Genomic DNA, 26,194 nt, shown 5'->3' on the forward strand with positions numbered 1-26,194 from the left:
CTAACCTGGTCCCAACATATCGATGTAGTTATAAAGACGGCAAGACAGTGGCTATACCTCATTAGGAGTTTGAAGAAATTTAGCATGTCAACAAATACACTCAAAAACTTCTATAGTTGTACCATGTAGAGCATTCTGACAGGCTGCATCACTGCCTAGTATGGAGGGATAACTGCACAGGACTGAAAGAAGCTGCAGAAGGTTGTAAATCTTGTCAGCTCCATAAAGTATAAAGTGCCCAGGACATTTTCAGAGAGCGATGTCTCAGAAAGGCAGTGTCCATTATTAAGGACCTCCAGCACTCAGGACATGCCCGTTTCTCACTGTTACCATCAGGTAGGAGGTACAGAAGCCTGAAGACACACACTCAGCGATTCAGGAACAGCTTCTTCCCCTCTGCCATCCGATTCCTAAATGGACTGAATCTTTGGACACTACCTCAATTTTTTTAAAAAATATACAGTATTTCTTTTTTTGCACATTTTTAAAACATTTATTCAATATATGTATATTGTAATTGGTTTACTTGTTTATTTATTTTTTTATTATTATGATTGTATTTTTTCTCTCTGCTAGATTATGTATTACACTGAACTGCTGCTAAGTTAACAAATTTCACGTCACATCAAGTCAAGTCACTTTTATTGTCATTTTGACCATAACTGCTGATACAGTACATAGTAAAAATGAGACAATGTTTTTTCAGGACCATGGTGTTAAATGCCAGTGATAATAAACCTGATTCTGATTCTAGTCGGGAGGCCTTTACCCATGATAGACAGTTTGGTTGTCTTCACGTGTGTGGTTGAATAACAATTAAACTTGAACTTGATAAGATAATAAGAGGCATAGATAGAGTGGACTTTCTACAGTGTGCCAACGGATAAAATAAGGAGTTGTTCCTTTAACCTCGAAGAGGACCACAACCTTGCTGTAGTTTGAAGGCTTGCGTGCCTCATTAACCCAGAAAGCTAAGCTTAGGCTCTTGCTAGGGTCACCTATGGCAAACAGGTCAAAAGGTCCAGGCCAGACTAAGAGTGGTCCACCAGACTTCCAGGCTTGGGATTCAGCTCAGGACTAACAACTCTGAAGGGTCAAACAAAACTGTTACAGAAACAACAATGAAGAATCCTTCTACATCTGTGTGCAATGGTATTCTTGAATCTCCACCCAGAACTTACATGGCTGACAGTAATGAGAACTAAGAGGAAGGCACAATGGAGGAAGCTATCTTCTGTCGGAAGTGAGAATGTCTGATGTGGGTGGGGTAGATTACGCTGGCTGCCTTACTGAGACAGTGACAGAGTTAGTGGAGGTGAGTCTGTTTCATGTGATGTACGGAGCTTCGTCCGCAAAGCACTCTAGTTTCTGGAGGAGCTCCGCAGGTCAGGCAGCATTGAAAGAGAGGCATAAGCGAAGTTTTGAGCCCAGATACTTTATAAGCACTCTTGATACTTTTCCATAGATGCTGCCTGACGTGCTGAGTTCCTCCAGCATTTGATCTGTTGCTCTGGATTTCCAGCATCTGCAGAATTTCAAACGAGAAAATGCATACACACGTGATGGAGGAACTCAGCAGGCTAAGCAGGCAGCACCTATGGAAGCGGCACGTTTCGGGCTTCAAGACTGCAGCACCCACAGAATGCTTGAGGAACTCAACAGGCCAAGCAGCATCAATGGAAAAATGTACAGTTGATGTTCTGAGATGAGGCCCTTCACAGCACTGCAGAATTCTTGTGTTTATCACTCCACTTTATTTTGGTCACGGACAGGACAAATTACATGCATTATACATCCAGATAGGATGCCTTCTATGGACATTGGTTAAAAATTGGTGAGGCTTTATGATATTATTACAAACTCCGTATGAAATATTCCTCAGAAGTACCAACTCACATTCGATCCCTCATTCTCCTCAGTATAGAACGAGCGGGAATCCAACTCCGCCGCCGATGAGTAACCCCGCCCTAAAACCATGGCAACCTGCAGGCCCACCAATTCGTAGCGGCACATCAATCACTGTGTCCAGCCTCTACAGTATGATTGGTCGGTAAAATGCAGGCAAGCAGACCTCTTTGGCGGTTGGTTCACCCGGACATCAATCACTCTCTGAATCCCGCCCTACGGCTTTTCCTCCCGGCCGGACTCGCGAACGCGCGCGTATGCGTGCGATTGGAATTGGATTAATTATTTATTTATCTCCTTCCGCCTGGTGGAAGGTGGGACCCGGATATAAGCCTCGCACTCAGCGGGAAGCAAATTAAAAGAAAAAAGCTAGTATATATTGATGTGAAATAAACACTTCTTGATTTCAAAATATCTCGCGCGCGGTAACGGCAAACCGCAGTCGCAAGGGTCTTCCCAACTGTCGCCGTGCACGTGCGCCGCGGCGTCGCTCCAAAGGTCCACGCGTTGTGCGCGGGAACGCGGAGTCCCCGGCGCCGGGAGCGCGCGGGCCCAGAGTGCACCTGGCATGGCCAAGATGGAGGACTTGATGGTGGAGGTGCGCGGCTCGAACGGAGCGTTTTACAAGGTAGACGCCGCCGCTTCTCACGGGTCCCTTCCACTCACACCTCCCCTCCTCCTGTCGCTACTTGCCCAGCCCTCTCCCGTTTCCCACCGCCCTCCTTCGCCGCGAGTATGTTTTCTGTGGGCGGTCGGGCCCGGGGCCTCTTCTCTTTCTGTTCCCACCCCCCTCCTAAACCCACCTCACCAATAATCTGCCCTGGGTGCCAGAGATCACACTCCCCCCTCCCATCCATTTTGCTGACAACGCCTGACAGACCGACCCTCCGTCTGGCTCTCGGGCCCTCAATCTCAAGACCCAAGTCCCCTTTGTGTTTACACTCTGTTCCCAGGCGCCTCCTCATTGTGTGTGTGTGTTAGGGAGACGTTCACCTGAGAGGGAATGAAATAAAACAATGCTGGGAAATGCTTAACATCTTTTCATCAGCGGATAGATTGGGTGCAGGCACAGTGATACAGTGAATTGGTTCTCATGGGACATGTCTGTGTGTAGTTTACACGGCCTTTTAAAAAAAAACAGCGCTTCATACTTTACATTGTTGAGCGTAGCCTTGCCTTTTCTTTTTAATCCTGACCAAATATTAAAGGTTGTGTAGATCGGGTAATATTTTACTGACCACACTGAAACTTACTTTTTTTCTACGCTCTAAGTTCAATAATGAAGAAATATTGGCTAGACAGAATGGAATGTGGGGAGTTTTTTTCACCGTTTGAGAGATTTGGATTGGAACATGGATGGGAGCGATATAAGGGCTGTGGTCCTTGGGACTAGGCAGTATAATAGTTTGGCATGGAGTAGATGGGCTGAAGGGCCTGTATAATGTGCTCCATGAGTCTATGGAGTTGTTTCTTTTGAACAAATACCTGAGGGGATTTTTAAGTGTATATAATTTATTTAGGAATTAAATATTGTAAATGATGCATTCCTCACCTAACTACCCATCAGAGGAATCAACTTCAGAGACTGTTCACTAAGTAATCAATTTTGGAGCACTTTATTTTGTTTCCACTGCAATTTTAAGTGTATTTTGTGGATTCTTGTCTGTAAATACATTTTTTTTGGAAGGGAGGCAGGAGAGGGCTGTTGCTGTGCAATTTTTAGTGACTAGGGTGGTTTTGTGTTTATGGAGGTTGAATCTCAGAATCAGGTTTAATATCACTGCATATACTGTGCAATTTGTCATTTTGCAGTGGTAGTACATAAAAACCTAATTTACAATAAGTGTGTGTGTGTATATATATGTGAGTGTGTGTGTCTGTATGTTGAATTAATAGTGTAAAAAGAGAGAGGGAATATACTGAGGAAGTGTTCATGGGTTCAATGTCCCTTCTGATGATGGAGAGGAAGAAGCTGTTCCTGGATCGTTGAGTATGTGGCTTCAGCTCCTTTGCTTGTTAACATTTATTTAGCCTCTGTTCCAGACAGGTTGTTCAAATTGAAGTGCAGTTTATACTTTAATCAGCATACTGTAATAATAGGGCCCAAATGGTGTTGATGGAATTGACTTACAAGTTTAATTGGCTCTCTTATCCCTAATGACAATGTGGAGTGTCTCAAATCTACTGTAAATGAACATTTGTAAATTCTCTTTACTGTCATTATCTTTTACTCTATTTCCAAAAATAGTTGAAGAAGAGTCTAGTAACACACCATAGCCACAAGCCCTTTGTTCTACCATGTCCTTGCTGAGCACCCATCACCTATTAATATAAATCCATTGATCAGCACTTGGGCTGTAGCTCTCCTTACCATGGCAATTCAAGGGCTCATCTCTGTACTTCTTAAGCCTATCACCCCTACTTGGCATAGGCCTTAGGCTGTTGTCATCAGCTCACCAGAATCCTGGGCCAATAATGGCTCCCTCTTTCATCACACGACTTTTATGTGGAAACCCTTCCTTCCCCGGGCATGAGGTCTTTAGTGCTTCTTTTGCCGTTTGTGTAGTTCTGGGCCTTTAATAGGATGAGGCTTGTGAGCCTCATGACGATCCCTCCTCCTCTGGCAACCAAGCTTAGGCCTATACATAGCAGAGTTAATGTTTTTCTAACTTCCTGAAAACTTTTAAATTATTTTACAAAGTAGATGGTTGAACACATTGATTCCTAGCTCATTGTGTTAATGAGGGCTCCATTGGTTGTATAGAAATAAAACAGAAAAATTGAAATTGTGCTGTAGTTTGGATTATACTTTCTTGTATATCAGAATTTGAATTGTTCTTTGGCATTATATTCCTTGGCAAATAATATGAATATGAAAGATGGCAGATGTTGGGAATGTGTTTCCAAAACTTTCAATGGATCTAAGGAAGTGCTCCTTTGACATCCATATGTTATCCAATTTCTTGTGAATGTGCACCCTAATGTGTGAGAGTTTAAGCTTTATAACTTAATATTTTTAGTTTCTTCCATGAGCTAATCAATTCCTGTCACTGATTTCCAATCCTACACCCTCTTGACATTTCTGACCTCTAATCCTGGTCAAATTTAATCATTTTATCTTTGTCTTTTTGACTTAAGCTGCAGAGAGTATAAACTCTGGAAGTGAATACTGTCCCTTTTTCTCTGCTTTTCTCTCCAAACTCTTCTTAACCTGTTATTGATCAAACTTTTGATTATCTAGCTTAGGGATTCCCAACCTGGAGTCCACAGATCCCTTGCTCAATGGTATTGGTCCAATGCATAAAAAAGGTTGGGAACCTCTGATCTAGTCAGGCTTTTCTTTGGACCTGCATCAACTTTTGTTATTTTAAGCACCTCTGTTATAAATGAAAGTTGTTTTTTGTTGACAAACTCTAGTGTAGTGTTGATAGTGCCACATTATTGGATATTTTTTTTGCATACAGTGTTGAATCAAAGCCTATCTATCTGTTCAGATTGCTGTAAAAGTTTCCATTGCATTGTTTGAAGAACATGGAATTTGGAACGATACTCGGGCCTCAACATGAGCAAAACAGGTTAATGTCTTTGTCTCCCTTACTGTTTGTGAGACCTTGTTGTGTGCAAATTGCTTGCCACGCTTGGCTGCAAAACAGTAGTGGCTAATCTTTGAAGGTAATTTATTGGCTGTGAAGTATTCTGAGATGTCCTAGGACTTTGAAAGACATCATGTTAATGCGAGTGCCTTTTAGCTTCCATGAAAGTATTGCATGTGGAAAAGATTGCATGCCCTGCTTCGTAAATTGGAATAGACATAAAATTACTAACAGCAAAAATAAATGAAAGGCATTTTAGAGTTGGGGAAAGTATAGTATACTAATATCGTAGGACATGCAAAGTGTTAGAGCATTGCGTGATCAGTTCCAGATTGCTTAATGTCATTTCCAGTACACAAGTGTAAAAGAAAAGAAAGAATTGTTACTTGGGATCCAATGCAGCACAAAAGACACATAATAAGATGAACAGAATAATAATAAAAACTTAGTAAATATAAATACATAAGATAGCTTATATACATAGATTGTATGTTCACAAAGTGATGCAAAAATACAGAATGTCTCTGTATGGTGACTGACAGGAAATGATAAAGTAGTGGTGATTGGGGGTGTGTGGGGGTGGGTTAGTAGGTAGAGGTACAGTACAGTATTGATCAGCTTTACTGCTTGGGAAGTGTAACTTTTTTTTGTGTCTGATGGTCCTGGGATGGATCCTCTTCGCTGATGGGAGTGGGGATCCTTTATTATGATACTGGCCTTTTTCCGGCACCTTTCTGTATATATGTCCATAGTACAGTACTGAATGAAAAGAGGTGCTAAAGTAGTTTTAAGAATTTTCACGGAAAAGCAGCTATGAGTTAACAGAACAATGTTCAATAGAATCGGATACTTTGTTGGAACTTTGATAAGAGAAAAATATGCAGTTCTGAATGAAAGAAAACACAAAAGTATTTAGATACTTGGAAGTGTTTATTCCCTACAGTATGATCTTTGTTTTCTGTTAATTTGTAACTTCTCATTAGAGGAAATATTTGGAACAAATTTCAGACAAATTTGTATCAGCCATAGAGCAGCAGTCTATGTTATACTGATGAAATTCCTTCTGAGTCACATGACTTTTAAAATAGAAATTGTTACACCGTTTGATTTTGGATGATCATTTGCTTCTGGCCCTGGACAGCATTGCTCAACATTTCAAGGAACCCTGCAGCACATGAGTGTGTTTAATCTATTATGCCTGTGCCAGCTCTCTAGTAGCTTAAATTTTACTGCCCTGCAGTTGTTGTCACTCGGCTATTTATCTAATACATTTTGGAAAGTTATGGTAGAATTTGCTTCCATCATACTGTGGGAAACTGCATTCCAGATAACAACAATCTGCTATGTAGAAGGAAAAATCTACTGATATCACTTATCAGTGTAAAATGCTCATTTATAATTTTGGGTTCATTTATTGTCCTAGTTCAATTACCTCTTGTAGTATAGTTAAATGTGAGAAACTGCATTGTGGTCAATCAGAAGAATGAGACTGGTTTAACACCAGATGACACAAGGAATATTTTAGCTTTTGTGCAGTATCTAACTTAATTTTACTGTTGATTTAACTAAAGTTTGAAATAGACTTTAAAGTGTCAGTGAGTGAGGGAAGCGTCTGCCTCTTCAGGAAGACAATTGTAAAAGTCAATATATTTGGGATCACAGAGACTAAAAAATCCAAGTTGAAAGTTGTGTTAGCCTGCTGTTTTAGTAAAAGATAAGCTATATATTCAGACACATAAGGCTGATCCCAGCAACAGATCTGAATACTGAGAAAGGTTAAGAAATATGAATTTCACTCTGCAGAGAAACATTTTTGCTGATTGTAACAAGGTAGGCAAAAGATGTGCAAAAAAATCTGAGATAAAACTAACATTTTTAATAGTTAAAAAGATCAATGCAGACAAAATGTATTTATGAAAATAAATAAACTGTTAACATTTCAGGCTGAGACCCTTCATTGCTGGAAAGGAAGGGGAAAGATGCCAGAATAAAAAGTTAGGGAAGGAAAAGGAGACCAAGCTAGAAGGTAGTAGGTGGGAAAGGTAAAGTGCTAGAGAAGGAGGAATCTGATACAAGAGGGTCGTATGGTGATAGACAGGTGAGGGGAAGTAGTAAAGAGTCCAAAGTGGGGAATAGAAGAGGGAAGTGGGAGAGGAAAGGAAATGAGGGAAAAAAATTATAAGAAATCACTGTTAGATAAAATGCTGTCGGATCAAATTAATTAAAAGGGAAAAGAGTATAAAAATTAACAATAAATGTATCATATTTTCCTGGGTAGAATATGGGGATAAAAATTACAGAGGATACTTGCCAACCAAAATGCACTACCTGAGAAGGTGGCAGAGGCAGGTTCTAGCAACAGCATTTAAAAAAGAATCTGGATGAGCACTTAAATTGCCAAGGCTTGGAAGGTGGTAGATCAGGTTCTGGTAAATGAATTAGTTTAGATAGATGTTTTATGGTTGGCCAAAGGGCCTATTTCTATGAAAATCTAGCCAGAATTATTTTAAGATTAAAACAATTAGTTCTTTTTTTTTGAAGGAATGGCTTAAGTTTCTTTGTGAATTGAGATTAACCAAATAACTTAGAAATATTAACCAGCAAACCTGGAAAATGACTTCTCTTTGTTGTTTATTGCAATGTTTTTATTGTCAGGGTTCTACAAGAAACAAAAACTGACACAGATGTAAAAAAATATATGTTCTAATGACAAACATTTGCTTGTGACTCTGGACAGATGGCTGGCTCTGATGGTTGCATGCAATTACCATTTTCTGCATCTAATGCAGGGCCTTTTCTATAATTTCCCACAATCATTTGCCACATATAGAAAAATTGATAGTAATATTTTATCCATCCTTCAGTTAACATACAACTGACATTATTAATATCAAAATTCACTAATCAGTGGCCTTGATATTATAATGATATCAGAAGCTGAGGGGAGATCTGATTGATGTTTAGTTAGAGTAGACAGATAGCAACACACAAAATGCTGGAGGAACTCTGCAGGCCAGGCAGAATCTATGGAAAAGAGTAACCAATTGTCATTTTGGGCTGAGGCCCTTCTCATTAGAGAGTCAGCGTAAGCATGTGATGGAATAGTTGGAAGGCAGCAGAGGTCACAAAGGGGGAGCAGTGTGAGCAGGTCTCACTGAATTCCCATCAAAGAGAAGATTTAAACTTCAGGATAGGCATCCCTAGAAGAGATCACAGTAGAGTAATAGAATCATAAACACAAGAAGATCTGCAGACGCTGGAAATCCAAGTAACACACACAAAATGCTGGAAGAGCTCAGCAGGCCAGGCAGCATCTATGGAAAAGAGTAAACAATTAACATTTCAGGCTAAGGCCCTTCATCAGGGCGGATGGTATTTTTTTCTCCAGAGTTGAAATATCTAATAGCAGGGGCATGTGTTTAAGTTAAGGGAAGGTCATCTGAAAGGAGATGTTAGAGACAGGTGTTTTTTCACAGAGTGATGGATGCCAGGCACGCACTGCCTGGGGAGGTAGAGGCAGATACATTAAGGACTTTTAAGACAGGCATATGAATGTGAGAAAAATGGAAGGATATTGACATTAAGTAGGCATAAGGGATTAGTTTATTTGGCCATGTGATATCTAATTTATTTGGTTCTGCATAGCATTGGCCAAAGGGCCTGTTGCTCTGCTGTACTGTTCTATGTTTTAAAGTTCAATATCTTAAGACCATAAGACATTTGGCCATTTGGCTATCAAGTCTGCTCTGTCATTCAGTCACGGCCGATCTTATCCTCCCCCCACCAGCCTCACTTCTCAGCCTTCTTCCCGTAACCTTCGATGCTGGGTCCAATCAAGAACCTATCAAGCTCTGTCTTAAATAAATTCAATGACCTGGGCCCAACAGCTGCCTGTGGTAATAAATTCCACAAGTTCACCACCCTCTAGCAAAAGAAATTTCTCCACATCTGTTTTAAATGGACGCTCCTCTATCCTGAGGCTGTGGCCTCTTGTCCTAGACTCCCCACCATGGGAAACATCCTTTCCACATCTACTCTGTCTAGGCCTTTCAGCATTCGAAAGGTTTCAATGAGATACCTCCTCGTCCTTCTAAATTCTAACGAACACAGACTCAGAGCTATCAAATGTTCCTCGTATGATAACCCTTTCATTCTCAGAATCATCTCTGCGTACCTTCTCTTAACCCTCTCCAATGCCAGTATATGTTTTCATAGATGAGGAGCCCAAAACTGTTTACAGTACTCAGCTGAGGGATCACCAGTGCCTTATAAAGCATCAGCATCACATCCCTGCTCTTGCATTCTAGACCTCTGAAATAAATGCTAACATTGCATTTTCTTTCCACATCACCAACTACCTGCAAATTGACCTTTAGGTTGTTCTGTGCAAGGATGCCCAAGACCCTTTGGATCTTAGAATTTTGGATTTTTTTCCCCATTTAGAAAATTTATTTCTTCTACTAAAGTGCATGACCATGAATTTTCCTACATGTATTTCATTTGTCACACTCTTGCCCATTCTCCTAATCTATCTAAGTCCTTCTGCAGTCTACCTGTTTCCTCAACACTACCTACCCCTCCACCAATCTTCATATCATCTGCAAATTTGACCATAAAGCCATCAATTCTGTCATCCAAATTATTAACATACAGCATAAAAAGCAGTCCCAATACTGACGCCTATGGAACAACACTCATCACTGGAAGCCAACCAGAAAAGGATCCTTTTATTTCCATTCATTGCCTCCTACCAATCTGCCAATGTTCTAACCATGGCAATAACTGTCCTGTAATACCAGGGGCTCTTAACTTGGTAAGCAGCCTCATGTATGGCACCTTGTCAAAGGCCTTCTGGAAGTCCAAATGTACAACATCCACTGCATTCTCTTTATCTATCCTACTTGTAATCTCAATGAATTCCAACAGGTTCATCAGGCAGGATTTTCCCTTAAGGAAACCATGCTGATTTTATCCTATCTTGTCCTGTGTCACCAAGTACTCCATAACCTCATCCTTACAAATTGATTGCAACATCTTCCCAACCACTGTGGTCAGGTTAACTGATCTGTAATTTCCTTTCTGCTGCCTTCTTCCTTTCTTAAAGAGTGGAGTGAATCCATTCCTCTGGCACCATGCCAGTCCAATGATTTTAGAAAGATCATTACTAATGCCTCTCTACCGCTACCACGGCCTCTTTCAGAACCCTAGGATGCAGTTCATCTGGCTGATGTGGCTTATGTACCCTTAGGTCTTCCAGCTTTTTGAGCACCTTCTCCTATGTAATAGTAACTTCACTCACTTCTCTTCTTTCATACCCTAAAACATTTGGCACATTACTAGTGTCTTCCACAGTGAAGATCTCCTAATGTGATACAGCCTGCAATCTCAATTCAAGTAAACCTGATGTAAAATACAAGCATACCACTATCGTGCATCATGAAGTAAGGGTAAGTCCATTTTGTTAACTTTCGATATGGATGTCTGCCCTATCTTAGCGTTTGAATTTTTTTTCCCAATCTGATGCAGATCACCAGTTAATCGTCAGGTATATATTCACTTGTATCAGGGCAACCACTGTGTTATGCCAATTCAGGTAATGGAAATTTGTCCTTACAGAATAGACAAATCACTGCACTGATAAAGAAGCTACAGAAGCAAATTTGCACTTAGGGAAGTTATTCAAAGATAGTAAATAACTAACATCCTTTTTTTTTACCTTGGTCTGTTTTCTGGGAATTCCCACAAATTGGGAGTCATCTGTACTGTTAAAACAAGAGTTAAGATACAATTGCTACGATATCAGTGCTTTCATAGGTGTTTATAGGATTTGTGTGTTAGTGGCAGTGCCAGCATTTGTTGGTCTCCCCTCGCACCCCCCCCCCCCCCAACTATGCCCTCCTCACCTATCCCTGGATTGAGAAAGTACTGAAAAGTTAACCACATAGGTAGTTCCAGATTAAATAGTATGCACACTGATAAGGAGAGTAAATTTCTTTCTCTGATAGGTTTTTGCCAATATTTCAGTAGCTTACCTGATTATATTTTGTTTCCACAATTTGTTTTAATTATTTGAATTTAAATTTTGTAGCTGCTGTGATGAGATTTGAACTCAGTATCTTTTGATCAGTGTTCTCGGACTCTAGCTAGTGGCTCAGTGACCTATCCTATTATACAGGTATGGGCCCCTCATCTAAGAAAGGTTGTGCTGGCATTGAAGAGAGCCCAGAAGAGGTTCACAAAAATAATCCCAGGAATGAAAGGGTTAATATATGATGGCTCTTGGCCTGTACTTGCTAGAGGAAGAATTTCTTTAGTCAGAGGGTGGTGAATCTTTGGAATTCATTTCCAGAGACAGCCAAGTCGTAGGGTATATTTGAAGTGCAGATTGTTAGGTTCTTGATTAGTCAGAGCGTCAAAGGTTATGGGGAGAAGGATGAAGAATGAGGATAAGAATAATTTTCAGCAGCGATAGAATGGTGGAGCAGACTCGAGCTGGTTGGCTGAACTCTGCTGAACCTTTGTTTTATGATATTGGTGGCGGGATAGGGGTATGTTAACTAAAGATGGACAAAAAAGCTGGATGAACTCAGCAGGTCGGGCAGCATCCGTTGAAAGAAGCAGTCAACGTTTTGGTCGAGACCCTTCATCAGGACTAAAGGAGGGGGCAGGGGTCCTATAAAGAAGTTGGGGGGAGGGTGGAAAACCAGTCAGATGAAAGATCAAGGGGTGGGGGAGGGGATAGGCAGGAGAGGTGAAGAAGGAATCTATGGGGAAAGCACTGTGGGTAGTAGAAGAAGGCAGTCATGAGAGAGGTGATAGGCAGCTAGAAGAGAAGACAGAATGAAGGTGGGATGGGGGAAGGGAGAGGTAGGGAATTACCTGAAGTTGGATAATTCGATGTTCATACCAAGGTGCTGGAGACTACCCAGACAGTATATGAGATGTTGTTCCTCCAACCGAAGTTTGGCCTCATCATGGCAGTAGAGAAGGCCATGTATGGACATATCCGAATGGGAATGCGAAGGACAGTTGAAGTGAGTGGCAACCGGGAGATCCTGTCTCTTGTGGCGGACGGAGCGTAGGTGCTGGACGAAGCGGTCCCCCAATCTGCGTCGGGTCCCGCCGATGTAGAGGAGGCCGCACTGGGAGCACCGGATGCAATAGATTACCCTAACAGACTCACAAGTGAAGTGTTGCTTCACCTGGAAGGACTGTTTGGGGCCCTGAATGGTGGTAAGAGATGAGGAGTAGGGACAGGTGTAGCACTTACGCTTGCAGGGATAAGTGCCAGGTGGGAGATCTATGGGGGAGGGACGTGTGGACCAGGCAGTCGCGGAGGGAACGATCCCTGCGAAAAGCAGAGAGGGGTAGCGAGGGAAAGATGTCCTTAGTGGTGGGGTCCTGTTGAAGGTGGCGGAAATTGCGGAGGATAATATGCTGGATCCGGAGGCTGGTGGGGTGATAGGTGAGGACAAGGGGGACACGGTCCCTGTTGTGGTGACGGGAGGATGGGGTGAGGGCTGAAGTGCGGGAAATGGAGGATATGCGGGTGAGGGCATCATTGATGACGGCAGAAGGGAAACCACGATTCTTAAAGAAAGAGGACATTTGGGATGTGCTGGAATGGAAAGCATCCTTGGAGCAGATGCGGCAGAGACGGAGGAACTGGGAATAGGGAATAGAATTTTTGCATTTGGCAGGGTGGGAAGAGGTATAATCAAGGCAGTTATGGGAGTCAGTGGGTTTATAGAAGATGTCAGTGGACAGTCTATCTCCAGGCACAGCATCTGCAGTGTACTTTGTGTTAACTAAAGATGTAAGGTGCCCCTTCCCTTTGCTAGCCTACAGGTCACCCTTGAGCAAGGAGTAGCACCTGCTTAGTCCCCCAATCATGTCACATGAAGCCATGGAAGTAGGTGGTAGATGACTGTATGAGCAGCTGGTGCATATCACAAGTCTTGGCTATGTGACCACTGACACCAGGCAGACAATCTCTGTAGTTTACTTTATTGTCACCAAACAATTGATACTAGAGCGTACAATCATTACAGCGATATTTGATTCTGCGCTTCACGCTCCCTGAAGTACAAGTCGAAGTAAATAGAATAAAAATTTAAATTATAAATCATAATTAGAAAATAGAAAAGGGAAAGTAAGGTATTGCAAGTCAGGTCTGGATAGTTGGAAGGTACAGCCCAGATCCAGGTCAGGGTCCGTTCAGCAGTCCTATCACAGTTGAAAAGAAGCTGTTCCCAAATCTGGCTGTACGAATCTTCAAGCTCCTGAACCTTCTCCCGGAGGGAAGAGGGACAAAAAGTGTGTTGGCTGGGTAGGTCATGTCCTTGATTATCCTGGCAGCACTGCTCCGACAGTGTGCGGTGTAAAGTGAGTCCAAGGATGGAAGATTGGTTTGTGTGATGTGCTGGGCTGTGTTCACGATCTCTTCCAGTACTGGACAGGACAACTTCCATACCAGGTTGTGATGCACCCTGGAAGAATGCTTTCTACGGTGCATCTGTAAAAAATAGTGAGGTTCAGGGAACAGGCCAAATTTCTTCAGCTTTCTCACGAAATAAAGGTGCTGGTGGGCCTTCTTGGCAGTGGACTCTGCTTGGTTAGACCAAGTCAGGTAATTTGTGATATTCACCCCGAGGAACTTAAAGCTTTTGACCTGTTCCACATGCGCACTACCGATGTAGATGAGGTCGTGCGGTCCGCTACTCCTTCTGAAGTCAACAACCAATTCCTTCATCTTGCTGATGTTGAGGAATAGGTTATTGTCTTCACACCATGCCACCAGATTCTTAATTTCCTCTCTACTCAGACTCATCGTTACCCAAGATACGGCCTACAATTGTGGTGTCATCAGCAAACTTATATATTGAGTTTGATGGAAACTTGGCTACACAATCATGGCTGTACAGTGAGTACACAGCCTTTTGGGGCACCGGTGCTCAGAGTGATTGTAGAGGAGAGCTTGTCCCCTATTTTTTACAGCCTGGGCCCTGTCTGTGAGGAAGTTGAAGATCCAGCTGCAGATCTGAGTGCTCAGACCCAGGTTGCAGTACTGGTATATGGTATACCAGTACTTTACACTAATAATGAGGAAGAATAAGTGATGATCATCTTGTTCGACAAGACCTTTCTGAAATCTTTGTTGCAGTTATTGGAAAGTATGTTTACATTACAGCTTGGTAATCAACATAATTAGTTTTATCAGTTTCATCTTGATGTAATAATCCACTGAGTATTACATCCTGGCCCAAGTTTGGATTATCAAGTACTTGATTGAGTGTAGGTAGTATAAATCATATTTTCAATTTTTTTGCCAAATATTAAATTTAAAGGGCCGGTTGGAGGCTTAGTGGCATTAGCGCTGGATTTTGGGGCAGGAGGTCCCAAGTTCAAATCCAGCCAGCTCCCATTAAGTGCAAGTGATCCCTTTAAATAAAAAACTCACCTAGCAGAAGGCAATGGCAAACCTGTTTTGTGCAATGGCTATAACTTGCCTAGTAAGTGATTTCCTCATATGTCAGAGCGGCTTGGAAGGAAATCGTCTGCTACCTGGAAATAATTCAGGATGCGACATACGTATTAAATTTAAAGTATTATATTTTTCTATAGCTTGGCAGTATGAGCTTTAGGGGATAAATGGGTTTTAGAGTATTATCCGTCCAGATTGTTCTTAGTTTTGGTTCTAACGACCTTCTGGTCAAAGCAGATATTTCAAGGTTTGTGTTGCTTCTCCCCCCACCCCCCTTCCATAGCAAAGTGAGGAAATTGTACCTTAAAATCCACTTGAGATTTGAGTATAGCTATTTATCTAATTTCTGATATCTTTATGTGCCATATTTTCATTGAATTTTAGAATCATCAAAGTATACAGCACAAAAACCTGCCTTTTCTCCCCACTTCAACCTGACTATGATACCTGTCTATGTTAATCCATTTGCTTATATTAGGCCTCTTTCTCTCCATGTCTTTCATATCCATATACATGTGTCGGCACCTTTTTAACTTTATAGTTCTGCCCATTTCCATGAGTCCCATCATTCCCTGTATGGAAGAATCTGTTCTTCAGATTTCCTTTAAATTTCTCCCCTTTTACTTTAACCCATGCTTTAATTTCTAACTGCCCTTCCCCTGGCAAAAGATTTTGAATATCTATCCTACTTTTGTCCCTCATTTTTCTTAACCTTGATAAATTAATCCCTTAGTGTCGAAGTTCCAGTGAACATAAACACAGTTCATCCAATCTCTCTTTAAGTGGCAGCCCTCTAATCAAGACAACATCTTGATGAATCTCTTCTGCATTCAATCTGTTGCTACCACATCCTTCCTGTAGTGTAGTGATCAGAAATGTATACAAAAATGTGGTCTGACCAAGGGTTTATGTAATTGCAATGTGACATTCCAATTCTTATGCATATCAAATGCCTTTTTCACTATCCTATCCACCTGTGTCATTACTTACAGTCACCCAGTCTCTGTATGTCAATGCTCATAATATTCCTGCCATTTATATACTGTATATCCTAATAGAATTTGATTTTACTTGCATTGTTTTCTGGATTAATTTCCATCTATTGACACTCCACTGAATCTTGTAGCCGATGTGTGTTCCGCTCTGTTGTTAGACAAATATCTTTGCTATCTACATCTCTATCAATTTTTGTCATTTGGAAACTTACTCTTTGTTCCATCTACATTTAGATGGCAGCTAAATGACTGCAGAAATGCATTTTATGGTTTTGTGTAATATTCACTTACCCTAGAAAAACTAAAATCATAGAAAAGTACAGCACAGAAAGGCCTTTCAGCCCATTTAGTCCATACCAAGCCATTTAAATTACCTATTCCCATCAACCTGCACTGGGACCACAGCCTACCATCTATGTACCAATCCAAACTTCTCTTAAACATTGAAATTGAGCTTGCGTGCACTATTTGCATTGGCATGCTCTCATGACCATTGAGTGAAGAAGTTTCCCCTCATGTTCTGCTTAAACTTTTCACCTTTTACCCTTCACCTATGACCTCTCATAGGCCCACCCAACCTCAGTGGGAAAAGCCTACTTACAATTACCCTATCTCAGGGGTCGGCAACCCGCGGCTCTGGAGCCGCATGCGAATCTTTGATCTCTGTGCTGCGGCTCCTTGTGGTTTGTTAGTTTTTGAAATGTAATTCGAAATTTGAAGATTATGGTGATCTTGTACAATTTAAAAACGTTGTGGAGACCCCATTTCCTGGCACATCCGAACCGGCTCACAATTAGCCACCGTTCCGGCTAAGGGAAATAGCCTACTGGGGTTTGTGAGTACGTGTCTTTTGGAGCATCCGCGCCCACAGGGACGGGTTGAGGGAGGCTTTAAATCAAGGCTGTTTAGTTCGAATAAAGTTACCTTTGACTGCAGTGTCTTTATTTTAACGCTGTGTGTAGCGCTACACTGCTACAACGTGTTTTTTATCGCTATTAATATACATCACCACTGCCAATGCCTGACACCCGCCAGTGCGCGCTTTCTTTTAATTCTTCGATCCAAGGTAGGCTACCTACAGAGTAACCTTCAACCCAACTTCTTTTTTTCGGAGTTCAAAATGTTTTTGTTGCATGCAGAAATGTAATTTCGTTTTCTCTGCAGGAGTTCATCAATTTCATAAATGCAACACATTATAGTTTGTTTATACATAGCATAAAGGCAAAAAAAAACCGTTGTACGCAGTGTTATTTCATTTTAAATGTCAAACGGGTTTTGTGGCTCCCAGTGTTTTCTTTTCCGTGGGAAATGGGTCCATATTGGCTCTTTCAGTGGTAAACGTTGCCGACCCCTGCCCTATCTATACCTCGCATAATTTATTCACTCTCCACTACACCCCCAATCTGTAAATTTGCTGACCCAGTTAGCCACATTATCATCCAGATCATTGATACAGGTGACAAACAACAACAGACCCAGCACCGATCCCTGAGTCAAGCCACTAATTACAGGCCTTCAGTCAGACAGACCCCCATCTACTACCACTCTCTGGCTTCTCCCACAGTGCCAATGTTCAATCTACCTTATCTTGAATGCAGAGGAATATTCTAAAATACTTTATTCTCAGACCTAACTTAGTGTTTCCTTGCTTTTTTGTCTTTTGAAAATTGGGTAGTTTTCCATCACAGTTTTAGATGAGGCGCAGTGCTATGTTCAGCATCTTCCTTCTGGGGCTTGATTTTGTGGTTGACGGTGATTTTTTTTTCCCCAGTTTAGATGTGGATCCCGAGATTGTGTGAAGTCAGTTATCTTTGTATGGGTGGTTTGTTTCACATGTTATGCTATTTGCCCATTACAGATAATCACTGCCTTCCTGAATGCTGCTGTTCCATTTTGGGTGGTCTTGGATCAGGGGTTGTTACAATATGTTGATAAAATTGCATTTTCATTAGGAAAACTTTGGGAGGATCCTTGAAGCAATTTTCCCTGTCCTTCTAAGCACATGAAGGAGGGGGGAAATGTGCACTTTTCAGTCTATTATCAGGCATGTGGCATGCCCAGCAAAGTTGATTGAGTGTGATCAGAGCTTTGATGCTGGGGTGCTGACATTGGTTTTGAAGGACTTTGCAAAGACGACAGTGCTGATAAAGACCTGGGTTCAATTCTGATGCTCTCTGTAAGGAGCTTGTACACTTTCCCCATAATCATGTGAGATTCCTCGGGGTGTACTGGTTCCCTCCTACATTCCAAAGATGTACGGGCTAGTAGTATAATTGTTCAAATAGGTGTATGGGCAGACCCCAGGTTGTGGACGAGTTCTGTTGAGTCTGTTTTTAAGTTGAATTTGTACATAAATCGGAACAGGTATATCCAGTATTATTTAGCGTCAGTAAAACGTTTGTCTTAGTATGTAGTATATATTTTACCTTTCCATGCATATAAAACAAGAAACATATGTATTTCAGTAATTAAATCAGTGCATTGCTTCGTAATAGTTGTAGCTTTCATCAGGGCAGGGCCTTTCACATGCTCCACTATTCTCAGTTTATCCTTTAAAATTGTTCTAATCGTTGACCAACTGTAGCTTAACACTTTTCCAATGACCAATGGCATTTCACCTCTTTCCGATTGCTTTATTATTTCCACTTTATTTTCAATCGTGATCGTTTTCCATCAACAGAACAGAAACACTGCAGATTCAGCAACAGCCTCGGGCGGCGGGTCCTGACCTGAGCTCCCCGGGTCCTCAAGTCCACCCTCATTGAGACAGGTTAAATGGGACAAGTGGGGCAGTGCTGACTGGAAAAACGGGGGTCAGGGTGAATCTTGCTAAGAAAAATTTAAGCCAAATACAAAGTTACGCACTCAACACAGTGATCCGACTTAAAATGGCGGACAGCGTTCTTCTTCTATCGTAAGTACAAGATGTTTGTGTCGGACGTTCATAACTCGGACTGCCTGTAATTGAATATGCGGGCTCCTTGGAAGGGCCTGTTATCATGCCGTATCTCTAAATAAATGAAATATCAATGTTTTGAAACAATCAACAGTGGGTGTTTACATCTCTGATACATGTGAGAGGATTCACTGATGTTCAGTAGAATAACAGCTTGGTCTCTTTGTGGTCTAGATCTTTGAGCACTCTTTAATTGTACAAAACCTGTGCTGGCATGCAGGAAGCAGCCATTAATTTTGTTAATTTGCTTTGGCTGACAGGTGGCTACTATGATAGGGAAAATGATTGATGTTTTCTAGGTTCTTATCATGGTCTTGGCAATATTTTCTATATATTTTCTATATTGAAGAACCATTGTTTCTTGTACGTTTAGTAAAACCCATCTTCTCATGCTTCAGCAGTAAACTGGGGCTAGTCTTCTGGAGGGTTCGCATACACAAGTACCATCTGCAAGCTGTGATTTAGGTTGGTTGATTTTGGGTCAGCAGTGGAACTAACAAAGTGTCACTTAGCCCAGCTCCAGCTTAATGTTTCTCCAAATGAGTTGCAGTATTGCAATGAGGAATATTACAAAGAGGGCTGATGCGTTTATTTAGTAATACTGCATGGAGTAGGCCCTTCCGGCCCTTTGAGCTGCCCCACCAATCTCTGACAAATCTAATTAACCCTGACCTAATCACAGAACAATTTACAATGACCAACTAACCTAACTGGCATGTTTTTGGACTGTGGGAGGAAACTGGAGCACCTGGGGAAATTCCATAGGGTTGATGTACAAACTCTTTACAGCCAGTGCCAGAATTCAACTCTGGACTCCGAATGCACAGAGATGTAATGTAGTATCATACTAATCACTTTGCTACTGTGGCACCCATCACTGCAGTCTGCACTGAAATTTAGGTCTGTGGTTGAACCATTTAGTTAGTCGTGTGGCTTGCAAATCATCATGTAGAACAGTAACAAATTTCTGATAGCAACCAAATATCAGGGCTCACTGGAGTAATTCTCATAGCCTCATTGTTTCTCACTGGAACGGAAAGAACACCATTCTAGTATCTACCATTTCTCAGAGCAGCTCTTTGTTCTCTCCCTTATTTCAGCTTAAACATTTTTTCCTTCATTGCTGTCAATGACTGATATTTGAGACAATTTACAAAAGCCATTCAACCTCTCTCTGGGGTTCAGGAAGCTTGGTAGAAGGGTGGCCTGGGAACTGAAGAAAACCACACAGTCATAGAGGGGATGAGTAAACTCCAGACAGAGAGTGCCTTGAGATCACGATCAAAATGGGACATTGGACCTGTATTATATCTGTTGCATGATTGTGTTGCTTGCTATTTTGATGGTGTCATTTGGATTTTGGTTGGAAGACCCATAGGGGCCCAATGGCTGGTGCCCCATGTCTGCTAATGTGCATCGATACTTGCAGGCTGCCCCAGCACATCCCTGGGTGTTTTGTTGTTAATGAAATGACATATTTCACTATGTTTTGATATACGTGTAATAAATAATTTCTAAACCTGAAATCTGAATTTGGTGTGAAATCAGGTTCGCAGATTTGATGAGTGGGGATAAGAAAGTACTCATTACCAGTATGTAAGTTAACGATTCCTTATGGAACAAGGCAGACCCTAAACACTCAGCCTTCAACTCAGTAAACCCTTCAAATTACACCTGGCTGCAAAGTTATCTAAACTGAGCACCTGAAGTAGCAGGACAAAACAGACACTAAACACGTGCACGGTGTGTGTAAGAGGCAAATACTTAACTAAAGTGTGTGCCCAGGTCCTCTTTACTGCAGCATACCTCCACTGTTTACTGTTTCCATGGCACCCTCAGCTACCTGGTCCATGGTGACCCAGAGAGCAAAAGGGGACGTGGGTTTACATGTGCTAAATTTGAGCTCTACCAGCACCGTGGCATCATCAGCTAAATGGCAAGAGGGACTGCAATGCTTTTTAGAACAGCCAATCGCTAGCGTGGGGAAGCAGCTTATGATGATCAGCCAAGATGGGCGCTTACTGAAACAGAATCAAAGACTCTTGTTGATCAGCAAAAGCCATGATATTGAACCCTATAATTTTCTTGGGTTTATCAACAGGCAAGTTTATTTCCTTGACCCTGTTGACAAATAAAATATACTTCATAACTCCAGGAGGAGGCAAGGGAGGGTGAATTTTATCAGTGACATCAACATAACATACAGTAGGACAGTACTTGTGAAATTACAATAGTCGACCTCATAGCTTCAGTGAGCTGACCTCAAAACTGACCTCCAGTGCTGTCTATGTAGAGCTTGCATATTCTCTCTGTGGCTGGCTGTGTGAGTTATTTTAGTTTACTCCTATTTCCCAAAGTTGTGCAGATTTGTATTTAACTGGTGGCCACAGTAAATTGTCCTAGTATGTAGCATGGTGGAATCCGTGGTTGGTGGGGGGAGACGTGCTGTTTGATGGGAATGTAGAAACAATAGGTTATGGAGAAAATGAATTGTAAATGGAATGACTCTTCGGCAAAAAAAAGTCATGCTGTGTTAAAGTATTGTGGGTTGCAGCATTGCTGGTATTTTCTCCTTCCCAGCTGAGGAAAATTAGACCATGTATTTGTACCTTCAAGATCATTTCATGTCATTTCCAGTACACAAGTGTAAAAGAAAATGAAATAATTGTTACTCCAGCTCCACTGCAATACAAAAAAACAAAAGATAAAGAACACAATAATAATTTTAAACATGCAATAAATATAACTATGTAAGATAGCTTGTATGCATGCATTGATTGTATGTTTATAAAGTAATGCTAGGCACAGGAATGATTCTAAGGTGATGACAAGAAATGATAAAGTAGTGATGGTTGGAGGTGTGGGATGAGTTATTGATGGTGGTGTTGATTAGCTTTACTGCTTGGGTGAAGTAACTGCTTTGAGTCTGATGGTCCTGGTGTGGATGCTACATAGCCTTCTCCCTAATGGGAATGGGACAAACCGCCCATGTGCAAGGTTAATGGCATCCTTCATAATATTACTGGCCCTTTTCCTGAACCTTTCTGTATACAGGTGTCCCCTGCTTTACGAATGTTCACTTTACGCCACTTCATTTTTACAAAGACCTACATTAGTAACCTGTTTTCGCATTACAAAGAGGATTTTCGCTTTTATGAAATTTTTTCCCATATAAATTAATGGTTCTTTGCTTTATGCTATTTCAGTTTAAGGTTTCATAGGAACGCTCTACCTTTGTAAAGGGGGGGGGGGGCAAACACCTGTATATGTCCTTGATGGCTTACGATGGTGATGCATTGGGCAGTTTTCCTGTCCACCACAGTGCAGTTTTCCTACCAAGCGTTGATGTAGCTTATTTGGGTGATCTCTTTTGTGCATCTGTTGATCAATGTGCTTCGTCTAGCACTCTTTAGACTCCTCAGAAAGCTCATTGCTGAGCTTTCCTGAACTGTTGAGGCAGCAGCTTGCTTTTCCCAAAGGGTGAAGCTGATCTCAAGTAATGATGTCCAAGGTTTCTTCTTCAGGTGCGTTTTAAATAATAGTAATAATAATAATAATAATAAAAAAGAATGAATGAATAAATACATCAATAAATAAATAACACGAAATAAAATAAATAAATGAAACATGCATGCCAGTGGCAGTTTACTAGCAGCTCCCAGACTTTGTTCTGTTGGCCTCATGATGAGGCTTTCTATCTCCTTGCTGATGATTAAGTGCCCTCTTGCTGCTCTGTTCACCTTATGACTGAACTCTACATCCTCAATTGTGTTATCACTGGCCAATGGTATCCTGAGATGCCATGATCTAGTTGGTAGTTAACCTCAAATGCAGATCAGCAGAATGCTAACTTTACATGAGGGAAGTTCACGAACATGTACAAGTGTGCACAAGGCAACTTTTGAGTGTTGTTGGCCATCCAGATTGTGGTTATGTTTGTAGAACCTCCAAAACACTTCAGTGTTTCTTTATATTTATTTATCTTGCAAGTTTGGAAACTATATCACTTCCCATTGATGCTTGGTCATGGTTGTGCATTTGTAAAAGCAAGCTAAGAATGAGAACTGGGACCTGGCTCCTGTGGAAGGTCCATAAAGCTATTGATGGTTACTTGTTTCATTAGATGTGATTGCAGAGGTATGCTTTTCCTATTGATTGATGGTTTCATTCATTGGTGGGTTATGCTGATATCCATGTTTATTTTGGCTCTCATTAATATCAACTCACTGTTTAGCTGCAACCTGACATTTGCCATAGTCTTTGTTGGTGCTTGATCACCTAACAATATTTACTAATCCTGGTGATTACTATCACCCCTATTGCTGACTGGCAACTCCTGCAACACCTCTAGTGCCAAACTGTATCAGTCTTGCTTTTCCTTTGGATTCATCAGCTGCTTGGAAAGGGTGAGCCTGCCGCATAGGCAGCAGCTTATTCTCCATATTATACTGCTTTGTCTTCCATATCGACGTATGGACAGCTAGGGTGCAAACTTCAGTGGTAGACTCCAAACAACGGAGGCCACAGACAGATAAGTATCACAGACTTCATTGATGTTATAACCTTTTCTGCTTCATATTTTTCTTTGATTTCTTCCAGGCGTTTGTGAAGGATGTGCATGAAGAAGCTTTGACTGTGGCTTTCGAGAACAAGTAAGTCCTTGTCTGGCAACACATTTCCTGTGTATTAGGTCTGCCTTTAATGGATTGCAAATTCGATTAAATGTAGTAATGAAAGCTGAATGATTGCTTCATTTTTATGCTTTGTTCAGATCACATGTAAAGGTAAGTTTCAGGATAAAAATGAATGTTTCCTGCACCATTTTTAAAAATGTTTTATTTTTGAAGCATTGCTAATGTTGAATGTTTTATCCAAGTCTCAATCTTCAGTGTATAATTAAGATGTTTAGCAATGGTGATTCACTACTGATCCCATTACTAAGCTGATGTCAGCAAATACTTCTACTTCCTGCTATCTATTCAAAGGTTTGTTTTAAGACTGTAAGATCATAGTGTTTAGGAGCAGAATTAGGCCATTTGGCCCATTGAGTCTAGTCTGCCATTTCATCATGGCTGATTCAGTTTTTCTTTCAGCCCCAATCTCCTGCCTTCTCCCTGTATCCCTTCATGTCCTGACCAGTAAAGAATCTATCAGCCTCTGCCTTAAATATACACAGAGACTTGGCTTTCACACCTGCCTGTGACAAAGAATTGCACAGATTCAACACCCTCTGGCTAAAGAAATTCCTGCTCATCTCTGTTCTTACATTCTCCCACCATATTCACATTCACTCTATCGAGACTTTTCACCATTTCAGATTCAGATTCAATGAGATCACATCTCATTTTTCTGAATTCCAATGAATACAACCCCAGAGCCATCAAACGCACTGCATACGACAAGCCATTCAATCCTGGAAATCTTTTTCGTGATTCCTTTTGATCCTTCTCCAGTTTCAGCACATCCTTTCTAAGATAAGGGGCCCTAAACTGCTCACAATACTCCAAGTGAGGTCTCACCAATGCTTTATAAAGTCTCAACATTACATCCTCGCTTTTATATTCTAGTCCTCTTGAAATGAATGCTTATATTACATTTACGCTCTGCACCACAGATTGAACCTGCAAATTAACGTCAAGGGAATCCTGCAGTAAGACTTCCAAGTCCCTTTGTGGCACAGTTTTTAAAAAATTTTCAAAATAGAAAGAAAATATGTAAACTAATTATACTTCCTGACACCATATTCCATCTGCCATTTCATTGTTATTCTCCTAATCTGTCTAAGTCCTTCTGTAGCCTCTCTACTTCAAGACTACCTGCCCTCCACCTACCTTCATATCATCTGCAAACTTTGCAACAAGGTCATCAATTTCATCATCCAAATCATTGACATATGACGTCAAAAGAATCAGTCCCAACACAGATCCCTGTGGAACACCACTAGTCACTGGCAGCCAACCAGAAAACGCTCCCTTTATTACTCTCTTTGCCCCCTGCCAAATTAGTCACTGTTTTATCCATGCTAGAATTTTTCCAGTAATACCATGGGCTTGTAGCTTGTTAAGCAGCCTCTTGTGTGGCACCTTGTCAAAGGCCTTCTGAAAATCCAAGTACACAACATCAACTGATTCGCCTTTGTCTATCCTGCTTGTTATTTTTTCAAGAGTTCCAACAGATTTGTCAAGAAAGATTTTCCATTGAGGAAACCATGCTGACTGTGGCCTAATTTATCATGTGCCTCCAAGTACCCTGAGATCTCATCCTTAATAATTGACTCCAACATCATCCCAACCACTGAGGTCACACTAACTAGCCTATAGTTTCCTTTCTTCCTTCTTGAAGTGTGGAATAACATTTGCAATTTTCCAGTCTTCTGGAAGCATTTCAGATTCTAGTGATTTCTTGAAAGATAATTACTAATACCTCCACAATCTCTTGAGTCATCTCTTTAAGAACCTTCTCTCTAGTTATGGTAACTTCATATATTTCATGACCCCTGACATCTGGCACATCCTTCATACTGCTAGAGTCTTCCATAGCGAACACAGATGCAAAATACATTTCCTTGTCCCCTCCCATCGCTACCTCTCCACCACCATTTTCCAGTGGTCCAATATCCACTCTCACTTCTCTTTTACACTTCATATAGCTGAAGAAACTTTTGGTATCCTCTTTGTTATCACAGTATATATACAGAAAACAATTCTGAGGTTTGTCTTCGCTAGGTAACCATAAAACACAAAACCTTGGAAGATGTTGAAAGAAAGACATCAATTCTTCCCCCCCCCAAAAAAAAACAAACACAAACACACACACATGCATGCAAAATGCAAGTACCTCCAACTACTTCCTTGCACAAAAACTAACATATCACCCAGACCCCCAGCCTGCCAATCAGCAACAAGAATGGGCGAGAACATGAAAAATAACTTAAGTCTAAAAGAGGCCAATATGAACTACAGTCCAATCCATTAATGTCAGTTTCAATAACATTTCCGTGAACATTGGGACCCAACGGCCCCTACGTGAACCACTCGCTCTCCTCAGTATTTCCCTCACTCAGTGGCTACTTTATTCCTACCTCCTGTACCTTATAAATTGAGTGCATGGTTGAGGTCTTCTGCAACTGTAGCCCATCTACTTCAAGGTTTGACGTGGAGTCCATTCAGAGATGCTCTTCTGCACACCACAGTTGTAACACACAGTTCTTTGAGTTACGGTCACCGTCCTGCCAGCTTGAACCAGTCTGGTCATTCTTTGA

General features: G+C 41.3%; 1 protein-coding gene across 3 annotated transcripts in view; it reads left to right on the plus strand.

The window, feature by feature from the left end:
* The first annotated feature begins 2,386 nt into the window (after positions 1-2,386).
* fmr1 (fragile X messenger ribonucleoprotein 1) overlaps positions 2,387-26,194 on the plus strand; it is a 94,824-nt gene continuing 71,016 nt past the window's right edge. For 2 of the 3 annotated variants that reach the window (XM_059976691.1, XM_059976690.1), the window contains exons 1-2: positions 2,387-2,533; positions 23,533-23,585. In XM_059976691.1, coding sequence (XP_059832674.1) covers positions 2,474-2,533; positions 23,533-23,585 — 113 coding nt within the window. In that variant the 5' untranslated portion in view covers positions 2,387-2,473. The remainder of the gene's footprint in view (positions 2,534-23,532; positions 23,586-26,194) is intronic. The other variant, XM_059976689.1, reaches the window with a different exon arrangement.

The sequence above is a fragment of the Hypanus sabinus genome, chromosome 8 (assembly GCF_030144855.1).
Source record: "Hypanus sabinus isolate sHypSab1 chromosome 8, sHypSab1.hap1, whole genome shotgun sequence".
Classification (NCBI taxonomy): Eukaryota; Metazoa; Chordata; class Chondrichthyes; order Myliobatiformes; family Dasyatidae; genus Hypanus; species Hypanus sabinus.